The 23,874-nt window shown below is 45.6% G+C and overlaps 1 protein-coding gene across 2 annotated transcripts in view; it reads right to left on the bottom strand.

The window, feature by feature from the left end:
• LOC119172430 (extended synaptotagmin-like protein 2) overlaps positions 1–23,874 on the bottom strand; it is an 86,453-nt gene that overhangs the window by 6,104 nt on the left and 56,475 nt on the right. For both annotated transcript variants that reach the window (XM_075893798.1, XM_037423534.2), the window contains 6 exons: positions 23,062–23,234; positions 18,854–18,980; positions 15,827–15,945; positions 12,401–12,496; positions 9,525–9,659; positions 2,896–3,054 (listed from right to left, as the gene is read on the bottom strand). In XM_075893798.1, the coding sequence (XP_075749913.1) occupies positions 2,896–3,054; positions 9,525–9,659; positions 12,401–12,496; positions 15,827–15,945; positions 18,854–18,980; positions 23,062–23,234 (809 nt within the window). The remainder of the gene's footprint in view (positions 1–2,895; positions 3,055–9,524; positions 9,660–12,400; positions 12,497–15,826; positions 15,946–18,853; positions 18,981–23,061; positions 23,235–23,874) is intronic.

Raw genomic sequence — 23,874 nt, 5'->3', positions numbered from 1 at the left:
GTCGCCGGTCATGTGCGGGTCAGCTTTACGGAAGAGCAAACATTGCGACCGTTTCATTGGGTTTCTGAACCCTTAGCTCGAGTAAATGCTGCGCACGTTCGCGCCGGTCGACATCGGCAAATGTGTCAATCATCCCTCTTTTAAAGTCACTCCATGTTGACAAACTGCCTTCTCTGTTCTCGTACCAAGTTCTAGCGCTGTCGTCGAGATGAAAATAGGCGCGGGAAAGCCTTTGTTTAAGGGACCACTGGTTGGTGTTAGCGACACGTTCATAGAGATCAAGCCATTCTTCGACATCTTCATGTGCTGCACCACCAAAGCGATCAGGTACCAGCGGTGAAAAAAGGGTTACCTGAGATGGGGTTGGCAAACTACTGTCTCGTAGTAACTGTTGTGGACTGGCGGTGGCCATTGGTAGATGTGAGCGGTGCCTTGTAGAGTGTTCCTGTGAGAGGGTGAACTCTGGAAGGAGGCCTCACAAGCGACGACTGAAGCGATGCACGGGAGTGTCGACAAGTGCTTTTGGGCTGAATGAACGGCTCCCTGTCGGAGTGTGGAGCATCAGGCGGGGTCGCGGGCCAGCACCTCCACCAGTGTCGCAGTACAACGCGAACAAAGCCCAAGTGCGCCTTGAGGCAGCGAAAGCAGGGTGTTCTCAACAGCTGAGTCGCAAGATCTTCTTCTTCGTTCTCGCGTCAAGCCAGAGGCCCACTACCTGGTGTCCGCTAAATCCCCCCATCATCGTTTTTGTCCACATGTAGACACGGGTCAATATGTAATGTTTATCCATTTGAATTCTGGCACCACAACCAGAATTATCGTTTCATGAACATTGGGGTTATTGAATAGCAGTTCCGAGAACTGGCGTGGCAGTGATCTTGCTCGATAAACATTATCAGGCTTCGGCAAATATAGTTTCTGGTTCGAAGCAAAATCAAAGTGAATGATAACTAGAAGAGCTGCACGAGTAGCTAAATTTCATGTGTGAAGCAAATTCAAAGTCTGAAGGGCGAACGGGAATCAAATTGCATATTTTAAAAATATTTCTCAAATATTTTTAGAGTATTTTGAAAATACTTCGAATTCCAGAAAAAAACGTTGGAGAAGATTCCTGGGCATATTCTTACGATAGAAACATGAAGGCGTTTCTTTTGGCTAGGCTGATGGAAGCGCTGGTGGCGTAGTGTTTTGTAGTCGTCTTATCAAAAATGAGAAAAATACACAGGCCAAATGCTATTCGTGTAAAATGTAACCAACAACACTTTACACGTGAAAGGCAGAAATGCTATTTCCCCAGCCTCTCAACTTCTGTGGAAGCCCAACTGATGAAACAGACAAAGGAGTGCTCCCTTCGAGTCCGAAGTTCCAAATCTGCCTCATAGACGTCAGCATATATGAACATCTGAAATTTTGGATGGTGAAAATGTTCAGGCGTTCAATCTTTCAGGCTTCCTTCCCCAAATTTCTGGTTTAAAACAGCATGCATTGAGCCTCCACCTCTGCCACATCTATTATCTCCATGCTGGAACCAGCGTTTTCTCGAGTCGATACACTTCCGACCATAGCAAAGCCTGAAAGGCTGCTTTGCCGCAGTATGGGTGATGGGGTGAAGCATATTGAAAATCTGAAGGGCTTACTGCCAATTGGACATTCACTGCATTTGTCTTTGGGAATTTTAATGGTAAAATTCCAGTGCCAATCGAATCGAATAGCAAACACTATTAGAAAAACACTCAAAATTTTGAATATTTGTACACCCCTAGCAACTAGTATTGAATAATTTCAAAACAATTCAAATAGTAGTGGGATTATATTACTCGAATTCCCCGTGACGTACACATTAACCGGCCTCGCTACATTTCAGCCCACTGATCATGAATACAAGACAAGAGAATACAAATGCAATACATTGTCCTTCAGAAACTCTTTTTTTCCCGAGAACTATCAATCAGTGGAATTGGCTTCCTCCCACAACTGCACAAATTTCTTCTACTGATGTGGTCTTTACTGCATAAAATGATTGATAAAATACAATAAATATGATTGAATCTTCCGACTGCTCAGCCTTATAAATAGGTGCCTGGCAGTCACCATTATCTGTAGGGTATCTTGATTGTAAATTATATTGTTTTGTTTTGGTGTTTCATTAGCCCTTGCATTGGGCCAATACTGCACATTGCTTTAATTATTCTTTGTGTTGTCATTAACTTTTGTGGCTTCTGAATTTTTTTTTAGTTTGTTTTCCCAATACATTCAACATTTTGTGACGCAGCTATGCTCGATGCAGCTGTGTATGTTTGGTCTTCTGTGATCTACTTTTTTTTTTACACAAACTTGTGTGAACCTGCAGTTTTCATGTTTTTCTTCCTGTAGCCCCCACCCCTTATAATGCCTGTGTGGCCGCTGTGGGTATTAAATAAAGAAATAATGGTAGGGTGCAACCTATAAGTGGTAAAATAGAACATGTTTTGAAATTCGCTATAGTACTTAGCCCATATAAGCCTGTGTAATGTGGCCAAAATAAAGAAAAAAAAGACCTTGAAGTCTAGGATTTCACTTTGGGATTCAGCTACCCAGGTTTCCATGCGGAGTGCAAAACTGAAACCTAACAACGAACCCATAGTGGCAAGATTATTGACCATACAATTCTTAGTAGACTAATGAATCATATTCTGGTTCATACATAAAATACAGAAGCCATGTTTTACAGTACCGTTTGCCCTGAGCACTTATAATTACTCTACTGAGATGCTTGTTGCGATGTGTTATTCACAGAAACTTGGTCCACAAGGAAGTTGAGGATCTTGCAGATCATATTAACATAAGTACAGACTCATTTAGCAATTCAATTTAGTCAAAGACCACAGGCGCCAGTCGTGAGAGAGAGGTGCTTACCAGTCGGTGAGTGCCTTGGTGAGATCCAGGTTGGCCAGGCTGACCTGTGTGCGTCCCAACGTCTTGCCACGGGAGAACATGGACGACCCACTCTTTGAGTTGACCAGCACCTGGAGGGTGCTGCCTTCCAGGTCCGACAGCGCTGCCTCAAACTCCATTCTGGAGAAGCAATGCAGCGAAAAAGTGAGGAATGCATCACGTTGAACCCCTGTTGGTAGAACCCGTTTCCTTTATGCATTGTCACGCGCTAACCCTAAATCCCACACCACACACCGCTACGTCTTGCCACTCTTCCCAACCAGGCCGAACTCCCCCTTCCCCACACACGCAATCCCCAGCACTCTCGTCCCAATGATGATGATGACGCCGTCACGTAGTGCCCTCTCTCGGCCAAGTCCCGATGATGATGATGACACCGTCACGTAACGCCCTCTCTCGGCCACCCTCACAGGTCTCCCCCCCTCAAAATGTGAAGCCACCACTACACATCGCCTGCAGCGTCATGGTACAGTGTCAGCTAATCTGCGTGTCTCACACCGTGGCGACGACCCGTTTTGGGGTCCACTAAAACAAAGTCATTCTGTTCTACACGTCTCACTGCCCGAAAGGGACCGGAACGCCTGGGTGCAAGCTTCGAGGAGAAGCCCTTGGTGGCATCGCTGAGGGAGTGGCTTTCGAGCAGAACAAGATCACCCTCCTGTATTGTCAGTGGCCGCCTGTGCTGGTCGTAGCGAGTCTTCTGGGCGCGCCACATGTGGTTTTGGTGTGTCCTGGAAAAGTCAAGCACCTCCTGCAGACACTTGGAGACCTCAGTAGCAACTGCACGGTATGCTGTCGCAGGAGGCTCAGCGTCGTCTTTGGCCTCAGCCTGTGTCCATGGGGTTCTCAGCTCCCGGCCATAACAGAGGAAGGCAGGCGTGTAGCCCGTGACAACGCTTTCAGCCGTGCGCATGGCCAGGGCAATTTCAGGGATGTGCTGGTCCCAGTCTTTGTGGTTGGAAGAATAAGCCCTAAGGCACTGCTTGATAATGCCATTGTGGCGCTCCACCATTTGCCCGGTAGGGCGGTACGGAACAGTGTGTCGGTCTTGTATGCCCCAATGCTCAAGGAGGCCCTTCCACAACCTGCTTACAAAGGGCTTTCCATTATCACTTGAAATGGAGACAGGTGTGCCATGCCTGCAAAAAACCTGGATCATGCAGGCCACCACACTCTTGCTGTTTGCTGCCCGTAATGGGAAAAGTTCAATGAACTTGGTGAACTTATCAATCACCACGAGAAGGTACTTGTGGCGTCGAACAGGAAAGTACCTGTTCAGGTACTTTCCTGTTTCCTCGGTGCTGTACAAGCAACCCACTCTCTTCCATCTCGGTCGTCTCCGCCAGGTCTTTAATCAAAGGTTGATCACTGTCAGTGGGCGGAAGCTTTCCTCCCTTCATCACAGTTCGTAGTTTTGACAGTATGGGGTCCTGCTCTTGTTCCTGGGCGAGGAGCCCTGCATCACTCAAGACAGTAGTGTTGTCCACTTCAGATGCTACAGCAGCTGCCTCAAAGCTGATTTGTGGGCTGGGCTCTGGAACAGCCATAGGGAACACCGTCTCGTGTAGACTCGGGCTTGGAACTTCCTGGTGCTGAAGGGGAGCTCTGCTCAAGGCGTCGGCTGGCACATTTGCAAGACCCTGCCTGTGCTTGATCCTGCAGTTGAAACCTTGCAGCCGCAAAACCCAACGCTTTACACGTGGTGAGGCCTGGTCTGTGGTGAACATCCAGGACAGTGAGAAGTGATCACAGTGTATCTCAAACTCTGTGAACTCAAGGTATGGTCGGAACTTGTCCACTGCCCACACCACAGCCAGACACTCCCATTCTTGCACTGTATAGCGCTGCTCTGCCTCAGTGAGGACCCTGCTAATGAAGCTTATTGGACGCAGTTGAGCATCACTTTCGGCTGCCTGCAGAAGCACCGCTGCAATGCCGACTCCACTGGCGTCTGTTTCCACCACGAATGGTCTGTTGAAATCTGGCAAGTTTACAACAACATCGTCGGCCAGGGACTGCTTAAGTGCTCTAAAGGCTTCCTCTTGCTGCAGCTCCCACCGCCAACGTTGGTTTTTCTTAAGGAGTTCTGTGAGTGGACGTGCAGTGATAGAAAACTGAGGTATGAACCCTTTCTAATAGCCTGCTAGTCCCAGGAAGGCCTGCAGCTGTTTGAGTGTTGTTGGTTGAGGATATTGCATCACCGCTCGCACTTTTTCCTTGTCCGGCCTACACTGCCCGGGCGATATTTCATGGCCAAGGAACTTCAGGTATTGACAGCACACGTGCACCTTCTCTGGGTTAATGGTCAGCAGTGCCGAACTTATCCGCTTCAACACCTCCCGATCATGCTCAAGATGATCCTCTAGGGTCTCCGAATACACCAGGACATCATCAGGAAACGCCATGGGGTGGGGCAATGCGTGTGCAGTGCCATCACTGTGGTGGATTCGGCCACATATCTCGTAACTGTGCCACGGGTCGACGAATGAGGCCACCCGTTTGCTTCCGGTGCCAGTGATCGGGTCACCTTCAAGCACAGTCCCGGGAAACCAGTGGCGGTAGGTGCTGCCCCGGCGGGCACCTACGGCAGTGCGCACCAAGTAGCGACCACAGCTGGTGGCAAAGAGCCCCTTATGGACGTCTGTATTGGGTCGTCGACGTTCAAGGCCCTGCTAGATACATGCTCAAGTGTAAGCTTCTTCGGACCGCACGCCGCGGCAGCGGCCCAAGCTTCTGGAGCCAAACCCAAGGCAGATGTACGCGTGCTGCGTTTGGCATCAGGCTGGTCGCAGCCAACCATGTCTCTGAAGTGCCAGATTGAGTGGGCTGCCGGTTGCCACAGACAGCAGTTTTTGTGCGTTTTTGACCTGTGCCGTGACGTTGTCCTAGGTAGGGATTTTCTGACGGCGAGTGGCATCTCTCTGCACGTGTCACTTGGTGGGTGGACTGTCGGCACAGAACCACAAAGAATTGTGCCCTTTGTAAAGGCCGTTAAGAAACAGCCAGAGGCAGTGGATGATTTTGGATACAGTCTGCGCTGTATTTTTGCTGAGGGCGATGCCAGTGTGTGTGCCAGTGTGCCGGAGGCGACTGCAGCCTGCAATGTGATCATTCCCAGCCACTCTTCGGACCTAGACCCACGCATGAAACACGTTTTAGAAGAGTTTTGTGAAATCTTCACCACCACTCCGGGCTGCACAACCCTGGCAGAGCATTGCATAGGCACGGGAGACAACCCACCTGTTCGATGCAAACTGCGACCAGTGAATGCCAACAAGCAGGCCATCATGGACAACTGCATTCAAGACCTGCTGGCACAGAACCTCATCCGCCCTAGCCAAAGTCAGCATGCCAGTGCTCCAGTCCTGGTTGAGAAGAAGTCTGGTGGCTACCGCATGGCTGTGGATTACCGCCAGCTGAATGCACGCACTAAGGTGCCAAACTACCCCATGCCGAGGACTGATTGGTTGCTGGCACAGCTGGGACGAGCCAGGTGGTTCTCAAGTTTTGATCTTTCACAGGGTTTTTTTCAAATCCCTGTTCAAAAGCAGGATATTCCAAAGACATCGTTCATTTGCCATCGGGGAACCTTCGAGTTCACGAAAATGCCCTTTGGGATTGCCGGAGGTCCTGCCACGTTCCAGACCCTGATGGACCGACTACTAGAGGGAATCAATCACCAGTTTGCCATGGCAATTATCGATGATGTCCTGGAGTATTCGGAGACCCTAGAGGATCATCTTGAGCATGTTCGGGAGGTGTTGAAGCGGATTAGTTCGGCACAGCTGACCATTAACCCAGAGAAGGTGCACGTGTGCTGTCAATACTTGAAGTTCCTTGGCCATGAAATATCGCCCGGGCAGTGTAGGCCGCACAAGAAAAAAGTGCGAGCGGTGCTGAACTATCCTCAACCAACAACACTCAAACAGCTGCAGGCCTTCCTGGGACTAGCAGGCTATTACAGAGGGTTCATACCTCAGTTTTCTATCACTGCACGTCCACTCACAGAACTTTTTAAGAAAAACCAACGTTGGCGGTGGGAGCTGCAGCGAGAAGCCTTTAGAGCACTTAAGCAGTCCCTGGCCGACGATGTTGTTGTAAACTTGCCGGACCTCAACAGACCATTCGTGGTGGAAACAGACGCCAGTGGAGTCGGCATTGCAGCGGTGCTTCTGCAGGCAGCCGAGAGTGATGCTCAACTGCGTCCAATAAGCTTCATTAGCAGGGTCCTCACTGAGGCAGAACATTGCTACACAGTGCAAGAATGGGAGTGTCTGGCTGTGGTGTGGGCAGTGGACAAGTTCCGACCATACCTTGAGTTCACCGAGTTTGAGATACACTGTGATCACTCCTCACTGTTCTGGATGTTCACCACAGACCCGGCCTCACCACGTGTAAAGCGTTGGGTTTTGCGGCTGCAAGGTTTCAATTGCAGGATCAAGCACAGGCAGGGTCTTGCAAATGTGCCAGCCGACGCCTTGAGCAGAGCTCTCCTTCAGCACCAGGAAGTTCCAAGCCCGAGTCTACACGAGACGCTGTTCCCTATGGCTGTTCCAGAGCCCAGCCCACAAATCAGGTTTGGGGCAGCTGCTGTAGCATCTGAAGTGGACGACGCTACTGTCTTGAATGATGCAGGGCTCCTCGCCCAGGAACAAGAGCAGGACCCCATACTGTCAAAACTACGAACTGTGATGAAGGAAGGGAAGCTTCCGCCCACTGACAGTGATCAACCTTTGATCAAAGACCTGGTGGAAACAACCGAGATGGAAGAGAGCGGGTTGCTTGTACAGCACCGAGGGAACAAGAAAGTACCTTGGCTACCAACGCATCTCTGCAACTTGGTCCTGCGACTGTCCATGACCACCCGATTAGCGGCCACTCCGGCTTTTTTAAGACCCTCAAATGCAATTCTCAGAATTTCATGTGGCTGGGTATGCGCTCGGACATATCAAAGTATGTGCGATGCTGCCAGGTTTGTCAGCGCACCAAAGCCCATCGCCAGAAGCCAGAAGGGCTGATGAGCAGTCAATGGGCCACTGCCCCCATGGAACAGCTCAGCGTGGACATAATTGGCCCCTTGCCTATGACGCCTCGACGCCACAAGTACCTTCTCGTGGTGATTGACAAGTTCACCAAGTTCATTGAACATTTCCCATTACGGGCAGCAAACAGCAAGAGTGTGGTGGCTTGCATGATCCAGGTTTTTTGCAGGCATGGCACACCTGTCTCCATTTCAAGTGATAATGGAAAGCCCTTTGTAAGCAGGTTGTGGAAGGGCCTCCTTGAGCATTGGGGCATACAAGACCGACACACTATTCCGTACCGCCCTACCGGGCAAATGGTGGAGCGCCACAATGGCATTATCAAGCAGTGCCTTAGGGCTTATTCTTCCAACCACAAAGACTGGGACCAGCATTTAACCATATGGTGTAGTAGCGCAAATTAGTTGCGAGTGTAGCGAGTGTCGTGTTTTCTTGTCCTCTTCGTCCCCGTGAATTTGCGCTACTACACCATATGGTTAAATGATGTCTCACCAACTAGCACAGCTCTCAACCCTACTGAACTGGGACCAGCACATCCCTGAAATTGCCCTGGCCATGCGCACGGCTGAAAGCGTTGTCACGGGCTACACGCCTGCCTTCCTCTGTTATGGCCGGGAGCTGAGAACCCCATGGACACAGGCTGAGGCCAAAGACGACGCGGAGCCTCCTGCGACAGCATACTGTGCATTTGCTACTGAGGTCTCCAAGTGTCTGTAGGAGGTGCTTGACTTCTCCAAGGCAGACCAAAACCACATGTGGCGCGCCCAGAAGACTCACTACGACCTGCACAGGCGGCCACTGACAATACAGGAGGGTGATCTTGTTCTGCTCGAAAGCCACTCCCTCAGCGATGCCACCAAGGGCTTCTCCTCAAAGCTTCCACCCCGGCGTTCCGGTCCCTTTTGGGCAGTGAGACGTGTAGAACAGAATGACTTTGTTTTAGTGGACCCCAAAACGGGTCGTCACCACGGTGTGAGACAGGCAGATCAGCTAACACTCTACCATGAAGCTGCAGGCGATGTGTAGTGGCGGCTTCACATTTTGAGGGGGGAGACCTGTGAGGGTGGCCGAGAAAGGGCGTTATGTGACGGCGTCATCATCATCATCCGGACTAGGCCGAGAGAGGGCACTACATGACGGCGTCATCATCATCATGGGGACTGGCAGTTGTGGGGGTTGCCTGTGTGGGGAAGAGGGAGTTCGGCCTGGTTGGGAAGAGTGGCAAGACGAAGCGGTGTGTTGTGCGCGATTTAGGGTTAGCGCATGACAAGCAATCACAAGCTGCTTTAACTTGATGTCCCCATGTGGTTTACAGGCATCACCAGCAAAGCCATCTGTCACTACAACAGGAAGAGATTATAACAAAATCAACGAGAAACTTCGTACATTTCTCTCTCGCCCCCCGTTACCTTTGCTCTCTGTTTAGTTGATCCTGGTTGACTAACGAAAACACGCCTGTTCACAAATTAATGAGAATCATCACCTGAGAATACACTCAAAATTGTCACCATCTCGTTCAAACATTTAGAGACTGACATGAATGCTTACGTCTCATCAAAGACAGGGTTGCAAGTGTTGCGGCAAATCTGTGTCTTGCGCTTGCTTTCCTTGGATCGGTCGGGCAGCAGCTGCAGCTTGACGTAAGGGTCCGGAAGATCCTCACCGTCCTTGTGGACCAAGTTTCTGTGAATAACACAACGCAACAAGCATCTCAGTAGAGTAACTATAAGTGCTTATTAAGGCAAGCAATACTGTCAAACACCGCTTCTGTACTTTATGTATGAACCAGAATGTGATTCATTAGTCTACTGATGAACTTTTTATTAGGCTTTTCTGGTAAAATAAGTTTGAATCGAATTCGAATAGTATACGTCGCATATTATACAGAAACATAGGCATATTTTTCATGACCTAATGCACCTACACAATATTTTTAAAAAACCAAGACAGCGCTAGTCCAGATGACTTTTTTTGGTTCAAAGAAAATGGAAACAACTTTGAATAGTAACAGGATTTGACTTTTAGTAGAACAGACGTTTACCAGTAAAATATGTCATGTTTTAAGACTTACTATATTAGGAGCATATAAGGTGTATGGCCAGCTTTTAAACTTAAAAGATGATGAACCGGTGTGAGGTTAATATGTTCACTTAGCCTTGAAGTGGAGCTTCGCGGTAATGCGAGTTTCTGCACCACAGGTGCTTTCACGGCTTAGCACCTGTTAACTGCAGTGAAACCACCTACACAGGAAGTTACATGCGGATTAATATACACGTATTTGTTCATTTCAAACACTTCAAAATTTTCAATAACTTAAATTCAAATTGAAGCTCGAACCCAATTCAAATACTGAAGTATTTATTCATATATTCTATGCATTCGAATATTCGCACAAGCCTAGCTTTTACCATTAAACAATTGACATTGATGAAAGAAGGAGGATGCACAAATATAGGTTTATACATCTACACAGCATGACACTGTACTGGGTAATGCACTTTGGCTACACTGTGGACAAGAAAGTGAATGAAATGTGTTAAATATTGAGCAAAAGATGAAAAGTGACACTATCATCATTAGGTTAAAGGCACACTAAAGCAAACTTATAAGTCGATGTTGATTGTTGAAATGACGGTCCAGAAACCTCGTAGTGTTACTTTCGTGCCTAGAAAGGGCCTATTTTGAAATAAAATCACGATTTAGTGCTCCGCATCGGGTTAGCGCGCTTCAAATTACCGCTTCAAGAAGCCGACCCGTTCGTCTCACGTCACTGTTGCCATGCACAATGTTGCCTGGCTTTACTGCACTAGTCGCAGCAGGTCGAAATCAGCGGGAGCCACAGCAGCAACACAGGCCATTGATTAATTTCCCGCCATTGACTTTGAGATTGCAGATGCTTTTGTTTCAACTGCGCCCGCTAGATGGCACCACTTGTCCCGTGTACCCACGTGAAAATTGAAATTTTGAACCACTCGCGCCATTCCCCGTGGCAATATCCGGTGGTTCTTTTTTCCATGAATAAAAAAAACGAACAAGCAGCATTTTATTGCATCTCTTGATGCACGAAAGGTTCTTTATTCAGTGCAGTTAGATCGATTACTAGTGATTAATTGTAGGGAGTCTGTCTGATGTCATCGGGATCATTTTGAAAATGTTCTACTGCGGCGCTTGTGTTCTTGTGAATTTACCTCAATTTCTCGGTAAGTAGGGCACTGTTGTTGATAATATTGTCATTTTAGATGTTGTCATACAACGAGCTTTCACTCTGACATAAATTGTTATATTTAACTTTAGTGTCCCTTTAAAAAGGTAGCATCACCCGTGAAGTGAACCTGTGAAGTGAACGACGAAATAGCATCAGCACTCAGGCGTACTTGGTGGGAGAGACCTGTATGAAGGAAAATCAGAAAGCATTGAAAATCCAAAAGACTATCTACCAGATCTTGAAGATGAGTGCCCACCGAAGATAACAGGTTGTAATAAGTCTTCACAGCAATGAGTACAAAGGCCTACGATTAGGAAAACAAGGCCAGCTAGTCACTCAAAAAGAAACAGAAGGAAGACCACGAGTGTGCTGAAGGAAGCCCGTTATACTGATTGCAGCCTATGCTCTTTGAGAAATCTGCCAACGACAGGTTTGAAGGAAATGCAGATCATGTGTCTTACTTCATCCAAAAAAAGAAGTACCATGACAGCGTCAAATTAAAAAGCGGGAAAGCCCAGATTAAGGCAAAGGAAGAAGGCCAATGATACCAAGGAAATGGCAGACAGGACCAACAACTCGAGAAAATTTTTTAGAAATAGCTCCTGGAGACCCTCGTTGAACAGAGAGCATCATAGATTTACATACGAAAAAAAACTGCTAATCGACCACACATGTCCATCAATGGGAACACGTTTAAAAGCACGGGAGAGGAACAAACGTCGGAAGCACCGCTGGAATACCAAGCACCAGTGAACAGTCCAACTGACCTACGTGGATTGACCCGAAGCTGATACAAGAACTCATGAACAGAAAGTGTGTACCTAGAAACTGTGTGTATTAGTGTTCTCTGCCGTCACTCGCCACTGTTCGGGAACGGAGGGTGTTGAATATTGTGTAGAAAATGGCGAGCGACACTATTATCATTAGGTTAAGATCAGGTCAGAACAAGAAATAGGGAAGTGGTCGGCGGTGGGCTTCGCCACGGGGACAGCGGCTCATCCTTTTCTTAACACCATGGACATCAACATGCCGACAAGCTTGCACATTAAAGTAAGGATCTAAATTTTTTACTACTTGATTGCAAGTCCTGACTGAAAAGCAGGTAGGGAACGAATGTGCGAGTATTTGCTCAGCCACAGACACATTCAAAGCAATGCTCTGCTGGTCCTCACTGAACCCATGGGAAAGTGCAGTTGAAAATATGTGGAGCAGAACTCACACGGCTCGGTGGACGACCACTACCATGCGGTTCCTCTGTGCGCTGTAGCGAAGGGTCAGCTGGAGCTTGCCCGCCCCTGGGTCTCCCAGAACCTCCCTGCGAAAAAAGACACACGAGTTGACAGAGAAATCTTCTAGAGATTTGTCTACAGTGGCATGCCATACATTCAAACCTCGATATAATGAACCTGGATTTAATGAAATATTGGTTATATCAAAGTAAATGAGCAATGGTCTTGCAATAGATAGAGTGTTAGGAGTATACCTATAGTATAAGGTATTTTTGGTTATCACAAACTTATTTTCATGTAAGATGCAACTTCATTATTATGAGGTTTGAGTGTAATGGTGAGAGAGCTGCACAAGCATGCTCTAGCTCCCTTTAGAAGCACTCTGAGGGGTGGCGGGATCACTCGGCAGACTGCATAGCAGTTGTATTTGATGGTAGCTGTAGTTGGCTGTTCCCAGTGATGGCTTTCATGCACACTGCACCATGGGACCTGCTTTCACTACTGCATTTGTACGGACTCCTGGCTGAGCTCCAACATAAGGTTGGTATAAACAGATGTGAGAAACAAGCACTCAAGAATTTGTGGTAGAATTATGGCATGCAAACGTGAGCATGATCAAAGCACGCGAGACAACACAATTTTTTTTTTTTCTTGAAGAACAAAACTTGAATAGCCATTTGTGTTTAGTCCTCTTATTTCATTTTTGTGTTTGCACACCCAACTTTCCTGATAAACATTGTTGCCCCGCCGTGGTCGTCTAGTGGCTATGCTACTCGGCTGCTGACCCGCAGGTCGCGGGATTGCATCCCGGCTGTGGCAGCTGCATTTCCGGTAAAGGCAGAAATGCTGTAGGCCCGTGTGCTCAGATTTTGGTGCATAGTAAAGAACCCCAGGTGGTCGAAATTTCCGGAGCCCACCACTACGGCGTCTCTAATAATCATACAGTGATAGTGAGACGCTAAACCCCACATATCAATGATGACAAACATTGTTGATTACTTTTAAAAAAACTGCTCATATGTTGTGTATTGAATGAGATTTTCGTAAAATAACTTTTATAATAATAAACCACTGTGCTTCAAAACAAAATCTGTGCTCTGATGCAACATACTGCATTTGCATTATATACGAACTATCGCATCGCATACTAACCACCATTACCATTGATTAAAATCTGTTGCAAAACTCTTCTTATCAGCTTTACAGCAAAAATATGCTTGTAGCGAAAATACTGACAAAGCAACAGTGTTCATCTGGCAAGCATTTTTGGAACACCGACAGCTAATCAATCAGAACAAAAGTATAGAGAGTTTCTACACAACCGACCTCAAGCTGCTTATCACTTTATCCAACATAAATGTCCGGATAGAAACATGGTCACCATAATTACCACACTTTAAATACTACAGCTACCATAGCTTACAAACATCCACAACTATGCTAGTGTGCATTCAATATTCACAAATGACTTTCTTGTTGTCAGAAGTGTCCCGCCAATCAATTTCACTCCACAATTTTGAGTACAGTGGGTCAGACAATTCAGCCAATCAAACTGCTCAGGTTCCATTGATGACATTAATCACTCATATTTTACACAGTTAAAGCAGAAATCCCAGTACTAAAACTTGGAAAATTCATATAATCTCGGTTAGAATGAGTTTCTGTTCAAAGCAAAGTATGCTGAAACATGCCATCAAGCAAGGACAAGAAAGCAGCAGGGTTCGCACACAACTTTTGACTGAAAGTTCAAAGACTGATTTCAAAGCTGCAAACAGGAAAAATTCAAGGAGTGTTAACGTAATTTAATTTTCGCACATGGCTTAAGAAAGGAACTGCGCTTTTGTACTAATTTCTTTTTCAAGAGCAGCTATCTCAGCCTATCTTTCTTGAGCTGTTAGATGAAAACCATTGGCCTTGACAAGACAAGTCATTTCTCGCTTTGGCGTCTTACGAAAGCGATCAGCGGACTCCAGCAAGCCCTTCAAAGTTTTTTTGAGCTTTGTCTTCCTCTCTTGCATGCTCTGTAGCTCGAGCTTGAGGTTTTTTTTTTTTTTTTTTTTTTTTTTCAAAGTTACTTGCTGTACCACAGCTTCCTTATTTTGTTCTTCCAAGTGTAACGCATATCTATGCCTGCCTTGGCACACTGATGGCTCCAGTTCTTTCAACAGTGGAACGTTAAGCAGCCCACCATGGGTTTTCACAGCTTCACAAATGACTCATTGAGAGATATACGAGACCTCTGCCACTACAACACCATACAGGACAACTAGCAGACTTAGGCAAGACACTACGCGCGTGTCCTCATTTGCCCAGTCAGGGCTTGGATCGCACCCTGCACATACCCGTTGCAGCCAGCGGGAACAGAACGTAAATAAGTCTTCTACACGGGAGCCCTACATTAAAAGGAAAGACACGATGTGCGCCGATTCTGCTGGTGTGGGTATCGTGGCACCTGCTCCAATGGATCGCAGCACCGCCTGCGCATGTATTTAATCACAGACATGGCCTAGCTTGAGACATGGAAGATACAGTAAACTAGCGAGATTTAGAAACCGTAGACCATCCAAGTTATCCACCCGGGATTGGATTCATTTCCAATCTATATTAGTTGCCAGATGCTATAATGGCTGTGCAATTTAAATCCGGAACTTCCTGACACCTCTGAGCCAAAACAGCTTGTTTTCATGGTCATTCGTAAGAGAAGGGTCTTTGAAATGAGAGTGACTTATAGAGACACGTCGTTAATTTCCTCTAGTGGAACAAATCCCACGGCATTTTCAAGGATTACAAGTACACAAGTACTCAAGCAGTTTCAAGGGCCTTTGAACTTATATTGCCAATATCCAGGGTATTCCAGGATTTCAGGGGGCTGTGCGAACCCTGAGGCTGGCACAAACCATACACTTGGCAGTGACTGCAGACCGTGCATTACAGAAGTAGCACCAATGTTCCACAGTCACAGGTCAAATCAATTTATGCAGTAGAGTGAGGTTAAGAGCACACAGGCAATCGGCGCGCCACAGTCAAAGGGCACAGATGAACTTCAACTAGTCTGAGCTTTTTTTGTGTATGTTTACATCTGAGTGCACGAGCATTTCTGCAGCATTTGGCCTATATCTGAGTGCACGAGCAGTTTTGCAGCATTTTGCCTACATGTGAGTGCACCAGTAGTTTTGCAGCATTTTGCCGCCACTAAAATACAGTAAGTGTGGCTGAAAATTCAACCTTTGACCATCTTATACTTTATCTGACACTTTTTTTTTTTGCATATGCACACTTGATAAACAGACTCTACAAATGGGTCAGGCATCCATTTATTTAAATGCACTATGCGGTTGGAACATCTCCCTTGGTGGACATTTTGTTTCAAGTTCGCTATGACTTTGACTCTTTCAGCCTTTGTAGTTTGTTCTCACCTCTGTGGGTCTCTCTGGGTTGTTTCGAGTGGTCCTTCTCCCATGGCCATGCTGTCTAGGATGGGAGACACAGTAGAGTGCACCACTTCGTCCAATGATGGCACCTGAGGCGGCATTGGCTGCATTCCAAGAGTACAACCTCAAATGCAGTCTGTGCAAAACCTCGCAGCATGTATTTAGTCTACAGTTTCACCTTGCCTTTAAGATACAAAAATTAATGTAAAGAATTATTGAACGGAAGAAAAAGATTTCGAAGCTGCTTTTCCACAATTTACTTTTGAATTTATTTGTTTTCCATATGTAAGAGAAAACACCTATAATGGGAGATATAGGCATCACCTAAATGTCAGTTATGGCAAAGCAAACGTTTGTACACCTGACCACAAGTTCATTTTCGTTGGCAACGCTATTCATTTTTGTAATGAGTACCATGTACAACAGAGGGATCTAGGTGGGTGCCACTCCTCTCTACAGACCATACTCATTTCACAACTCCAGTAACAGCTCTCTTTGCAAGAGGAACTGATTTCAGAAGCTTATGCTTTTGCTAACTGCAAGCTTCTTGATGAAAAAATTTTATCATTCCTTCCTTAATCTTTCATTAATACATCTATGAAAGCAATCGTATCAGAGGCAGTTGTTCCATTTAAGCAGCAGTTATGTTTAACAAATGTCCGTCTGCATAGAGCACACTGTATCAAATTAGGCTAGTGCAGATATTTGGATGCTTCTAATATTCAAAGAAATAATGCAGTATTCGAATTCGCTTCGAATCGACTTTAAATTATAGAAACTTCGAATCATTCGAGATAAACGAATAGGTGCAAACAAGTTTGCATGTGACACCCTGTAAAGGTAGTGTCACTGCAGTGAAGCAGTGCTAAGCAATAAAAGCACCTAATTAGGTGTATATCAGTTCGCATGTAATCTTCCTGTAAAAGTGGTTTCACTGTGCACTACATTGTGAAAACACATATCCAGGAGAAATCCGCACTGCCGCGAAGCCCCACTTCAAAGTCAAATGAGGATATTACCCTTAAATAAGATTCATTTTTCAAGTTTAAAAGCTGGTTATACTGACTTATATGGTCCAAGTTTATAACAAGTTTTAAAAATAACTTATTTTATTGGCTATCACTTGCATTCTACCGAGAGTTAAATCCTGCGACTTTTCAGTTGGTTCCGCTTTCTTTGGTTAAAAAAAAAAATGCACAGGTGTTGTTTCGATTTCTAAAAAAAGAAAAATTGTACAGGTTAGCTGGGTCATGACAAAGATGTCCAATTTTTCTTTGCAATATGCGATATATATACTATTCAAATTCGATTAGAGATAATTTGACCGAAATCACTATTCACTTCAAGTTCACTACGACGCTAAAATTCACTATTCACACAAGCCTAGGGTAATTAAAATGGACCTAGACATTTGTGCGCTACAGTATTCATATAAGCACTGCGGTCAGAATGAACATTGCTTGATTTAAAACGCTGTGTTTTACCGAGTGCATTGCTACATACAAATTTGTTCCGAAATGTTTTTACAATCGGCTCCAACTGCTAGTGCCTCTAACATTGTATGCTAGGTTTACTTGTGTTTTGCCATTCATGAGTGCATTTTCCCTTTTCTTTTTGTTCGTTTGTGTGACACAATTTTGGCTCAATTATTTCTCGCATACATGTTCACTTTTTTCTTGATATCTTACGTCACCCTCTCCTGCTCACATCCCAAGACTAGCAGCGCTCTGTATATTATGATACTAATACTACGGTAAAATCCTGAGCAAGCACCCCTCTCACTTTTTTCCGTACATTTGACGAATGCTCCAATTTGCCCATAGGTTGAATAAAAAAATCACAGCATATCCATGGAGTGAATTATGATGAGTGCGGCAAAGCGTCCGTCTGTCTGTCTGTCAATCCGTCTGTCCATGTGTTTGTCCGTGCTTGCGTCCATGCTTCTGTCTATCCATCTGTTTGTTTGCCTGTATGTATGCTTGTCTAATACTACCAGTTACGCTTGATGCAGGACAAAGACTAAGAGGAGCTTTTCCCGTAAAAGATTCAATGAATGCATATTTAATAAAGCATTTAAAGGGGCACTAAAGGCAACTATCAAGTCGACGTTGATTGTTGAAATAGCAGACCAGAAACCTCGTAGTGTTCTTTTTGTGCCAAGGAAGGGCCCATTTCGAAATAAAATCACAATTTAGTGGTCCGCATCGGGTTAGCGCACTTCAAATTACCCGCCACAATAAGCGGACCGACCGGAATCGACTCAGGTCACTGTTGCCGCGCACAACATTGCCCGGCTTTACTGCACCAGTAGCAGCAGACCGAAAGCAGCGGGAGCCACAGCAGCAACAACGGCCACTGATCAATTTCCCACCATTGGCTCCAAGACTGCAGACGTTTTTTTTTTTTATTCAACTGCGCCCCGCTAGATGGCACCATTTGCCCAGTGTAACTACATGAAAATTGAATTTTTGAACTACTCGTGCCATTCCCCATAGTAACATCCAACGGTTCATTTTTTCATAAATCAAACTGAAATGAACAGGTAGCATTTTATTGTGTCTCTTGTTGCACAGACGGTTCTTTATTTCGTGACGCTAGATCGATTACTACAGATTAATTGTAGGCAGTCCATCTGATGTAATCAGGATAATTTTGAGAATGTCCTACTGTGGCACATGTGTTCTTGTGCATTTACCTCAATTTCTCGGTAAGAAGGGCACTGTTGTTAATAATATTGTCGTTTTAGATGTCATACACTGAGCTTTCACTCTGACGTGAATTGTTATTTGACTTGAGTGTTCCTTTGAATTAAAAGCTTGGGTGTTCCCTCTTTATTCCTAGTGGCTGAGAATTCTGATCCAGGCCTAAGCAAAAGCCACCCCTCCAAACCTTGCACAGCAGTGGTGGCGCGCGCTCAAAATGTTAGGGTAATACAAATAAACATGAAACTGCAATAGCTAGTTCATCTTCATTCATCATCACACACACATAGCTTTCGAGTGCCGAGCATACCTTGCGTGGGGATGGTGGGCTGCTCCGTTGGTCGACAGACGGCCTATGAGAAGGGGTGACTTCTTCGTGCTCCGAGGCTCGTATGCTTCCTCGGCTTACTCTGGGCAGGGGCTCCGAGCTGGATGTTCTGCAAGTGCATCGAAAATATTTGACAAATGTTGAGAATGTTGTTACAAAGCAACTCACGGTGTGGCTTATGCCACACTGCACCGCAAAGGCTCTTATACCCTTCCATCAGGCGCAAAGACTACCGTAAAAACTGGACTATAGGTCGCACTGGAATATAGGTCGACGCCCCCAAACTTTGAATCTCTGAAAAAAAAATTTTTAAATTCACAAGGCATCACGGCCCACCCTTACCTTGGCAAATGCGCTACACAACCAGCTGCACTGTGGTGACGTTTATTTTTTTTTGGACGCTAACTTTATGTAGTTAAACGCCAGAAGGCCACAAATTGCTATCACTCAGACTCGTCCGAAATTGAGTCTGACGATGTCTCTTTTTCACTAGTAACATCCTAGCGTGCATCGTCTTCCGTTCCATCCAACTGATGCAGCATTTGCGGAAAAACGGAAGCATGCCACCTCTGCGCAAAGCCCTTTCGCTTCATAAATCGGCGCACCCATGATGACAATCCCTTCAATTGCAACCTCATGCGCCCGCAGTCACGCACTATCTCGTGAGCTTTCTTGCAGACGCATTTTGCTGTTACGGGTAGTGACCTCGCACGCAGCTCCCGGACGAATTCGGCAAGCAACGTTTTTAGTTCGGGGTGCACTGCAGTCCGTCCACGAAACAATGTTTTTTTTTTTGTTTGGTTGCTGCACAATTTGATGCGCTTCTTTTGGTTCCTCTAATATTGGGTGCTTTCTTCTGGTGCACCTAATTCCCTTTCTGTTGCCGGGTTGCCGTGCGCTTCTGTATACTCGATAACTTTTTTCTTAAAGCCTATCCTAAACTTCTGTCGACTACCACTCATTTCTGAAGGAAATAGGAAAAAGAAAACAGCAGGCTAACAGCAGATAACCGAAGAAAAATGGCGCTGCTAGAAGGCCTTGCCTAGCCTTGCCCAACGACGCTGCTGCTGATGCTCACGACGACGATGGAGGCTTTTGACTTCAGCTGCCTATTGTTGCAAGACTTCCACATTTTTAGGGGCGAAGCATTGTATGGTGTGGGTCTGTCTATCCTCCAATGGTGTATATAGCCACCGGTAGCACATACCCGAATGAGCGGTCCTTGTAATGTCCGTTGGATGGCGGCACTTGTATATGATGAATACATGATGAAAAGATACGAGATGGCTGTACTTGGATTGTTCACTAGATAGGCGGACGGATTGACAGATGCACAGACAGACACATGGACGGATAGACGGACGCATGTAGGGACGCACGGACGGACGGATGTATCGACAGTCACACAGATGGATGGACGAAAGCACGGATAGACTGACGAATGCTTCGCCCCACCAATCATCATTCACTCCGTGGATATGCTGTGATTTTTTTTCTGCTAATGACCGGTATGTAAGATGAGGGTAGACTTTTCACTGCGTTTTTTTTACAGCAAAAGCTGTTATGAGATCACTTTCCGGGGCACGCGCAGCTGCATGTTGCCCGCCACCACTGTCACTGACGCCAGTGTCCATAACCACATCGTGCAAAATTAGAAAAAAAACCTTGCACCAATGACATAGTGGGGCTTGAACCCGGGTCCGCTGGGTGCCAGCCCATTATTCTACCACTGAATTACGCAGGTGCTTGTAACTTGTTGTCAAACTTGCCTTAGGCAGGCATGATGTCGGAAAAGCAATCGCGTTAATACGACTTATGAAGTGTTTTAAAACGGCGAAAAAACAACCAGTCCTCGCACAATGTGATTAGCATAATGAGTGGGCCATTCAATGCTCCAACCCATTACAAAAGTTTGTTCTTGTTTCCCTATCAACTGTGGCATATACCCACTACAGCCATAATTCCTCATCATCGTCAGCCACTGCATGGACGACTGGCACAAAATTCTTTGCAAGTGTTTAGCGGATACCAGGCTTTACAGAAGAATGACGAAAAATAGCATAGCGAATGCCGGCCTACTACCCAAAAGTTTATTGTTAATGCCCTAGTGAGTACCAATCAAGCGTGCTTGCAGTAGTTACCCAATGAGTGTTTTGAAAAGGCTCTGAAAGGCCGCTCTTCTAGCTTTTGCTGTGACTGTGCTGTGCCTACTGCGCAGGCCTGGCGTTTTTTGGGAAAAAAGTACGGCCTATATTTCGGTTTTTACGGTGGTAGTTTGATAATGCCTGTAATTTCAGCGTGAATGGAGAGATATTATAAATGCACAGAAAAAATGGTGGTGACCTCAGCAAGGAACACAGCCATTTATATGTGTGTCTGTACTATAACCTGTTACTGCTAAACCTGTCGTGGCATGCACCTATCTTCATGGCATCACATGTAGAATATTGCATCATCTTAGGAATGTGAACGCACCGAAGACCTCTGTTGCCCGCGGCCCCTAGGCTCGGTGAACAACACGCTGTACTGGTACTGTACCCTAGTAGGAATAGCATGGATGAAGATGAGGCTCACATTTACACAAACACGTACAGCGAATGTCCTGGTGAAAACGTTACACACACTCTATGTGGTGGGACACGCCATATAGTTAATTTTGCGAGTATTGGCAACACGCATTATCAAGCGCAATGTTTTAACAGTGAAAATGTTTAAAGTACAGGCTTTCCCAAAGTCCGATGGCGTAATGCTGATCATGTGGCATCGAAATGCGACGAGAGTGAGGCTCTTTATGGAAGGGAAGGGTTTTGCCATGCTGTGAATGGTGATGGTCAAGCTTGAAAAGTCAACCAATGAGAGGCGTCCGAGAAAGGGGCCGAGTGAGACCTTGTGAACTAATGAGGGTGCATCAAGAGGGGCGAGAATGAGGCTACTGAGAGGAGTCCAGCCGTTTTGCAAAAATTAGGTCGGTGAGTGTCTTGGTGGATACACAGGAAGATGTTGGTTCTTAGTGAGTTTGCACTTTGATAATGGCCAACACTGCTCCCCAGGAAGAAGCTGCCTGACGTGAGTGTTACCAAGGGCTGACGCAAGAGTGGTCATGACGTTGCCGAGCCAGCCCCTATGTGCGCGTAAGAGAAGCCAAAGCTAAGCGCCAATGAAGAGAGGACTCGAAAAACATAGAAGTACAATATCGCCTGATCAAGAAGGGACATCAGTTTCGCTGTTTTAACAGCGCTCATAAAGTAAAGCCAGATGTTTTTTTTTTTTTTTTTCAGTAGACTACTTTAGTGCTTACTCTTCATTGCTCTGCTTCCTATACTTTGCAGCTCTGCTGCTATGCCTTGTTACCAAAATTTTGAAATATTGCGACCCTTTTTTTGTTTAACTGCTTTCATAAGAGAAATAAAAAAAGCAACAGAAAAGAATGGCATACTTCAAATGGTATATTTCAAGTTGCATTTGCTATAGCATCAGATTTATTTTCTAGATGGTGGCATCACAAAAGACACAAAAATTGGCAGTCATTTTGTTGGCATGCACTGTTGCTAAATGGTAGTTATGTTGAGAATGCCCAGACACCAAGTACGCTTTAACAATGCTCCACTGTGCTTCACCAAACACATGCATGCGCATTTTAGTGTTTTTTTTTTTTTCAATAATTCAAGATTACTAAATTTGTTTGGTGCACCTGAGTAAAGAAAGTAAAGTACTTATGACGACCAGCTGAATATAGTCAATAAGTTCTCTGGATTTACCTTAAAAACGTGGACTTCAACAAGTTTAAACTACATGATGAAATAACTGTACTGCACCAAAAACACAGACAGGCTGCCATTGTTACATGACCTTGCTGCCATCGTTACATGAACAGTTTTGTAAACCACAAAATGGATGACTTTTAATCACAATTTCTTGGGAGCACTCTCACAATGAGTGCGGTTTCCTCATGCTTGCACCTCGACATGTCATCTGAGAAACCCAGGTAGGTTTTCAGCGTAATTTTCTCAAAAGAAAGCCGTTATCACCTACCAAAAAAATAGTCTGCAAAAAAACAAAAACACAATGGGATCTTTACGAGATGGCTACTTCTCCCCGTGTATGGGTTTTTCTTTCTAACTTTGCGATATCCCCAGGTGGGTGGCATCTTTTCATTTTCCGTGACAAACCTCTGGTGGTGCAAGGCTCACCTGCGCTTGTTGCTCTTCAGAATACGCAGCTGCAACGTGATCTGCAGCTTTGCCTGGTGACCAGTGCCCAGTAAGATGAGCGGTTCGTCCACCTTCAGTCCTTCTTCCTTCAGAAGGCGCGACAGCCGGAAACTCAAGTGGCCCAACACCTGCCCACTCTTGTTGTCCATCACCTGAGCAGGCCACGCCGACATTGCACTGTTGCACTTGGATGTTGCATCATCGTGTGGCAACGTACTGCGCCTTCTAAAAATTGGCTAGAAATACTAACAGAAAGAATACCACAATAACTGGTATTGGTAAACTGTGCCGCTGCAGTGCCAGAACTATCTCTCACACTGCAATATCTGACAAAAAAAAAGAAAGAAAAATTTTCAAAATGGTTAGACAGGTAGAAACAACACCCTGAACATCCTAATCCAGGCTCACCTCACTGTCATGAATATTGAAGAGTTGGTACCACTGGTACATAGATTTGGATCAATACCTTACATTCCCCCAACATCCGACGAGTGAGAAGATTATGTCAGTGCATTAAATGGGGCAAGAGAAAGAAAAGTAAACCAGTCAAAACGGCAATGCGGCCTTGATGATTTTCGTCAGTTGAATTCATAATCATCATGCAAGAAACAACCAAACGGAGACACAGACAGCACACGTCAGAAAGAACACACAGAAGGAACTAGCGTCCGTCCTGTATATCTGTTCCTGTATCTATGTCTGGAGCTTTTTTTGTACTATGCATATGAATAAAAGCACAATTTTTTAATTAGATTAAATTCTAGAGATTTACATGCCAAGACCAAGATATGA

The sequence above is a fragment of the Rhipicephalus microplus genome, chromosome 4, assembly GCF_043290135.1.
Source record: "Rhipicephalus microplus isolate Deutch F79 chromosome 4, USDA_Rmic, whole genome shotgun sequence".
NCBI classification, from domain to species: Eukaryota; Metazoa; Arthropoda; class Arachnida; order Ixodida; family Ixodidae; genus Rhipicephalus; species Rhipicephalus microplus.
Note: the sequence above shows the minus strand (reverse complement) of the source record. Positions and strands in the feature narration are given on the sequence as shown.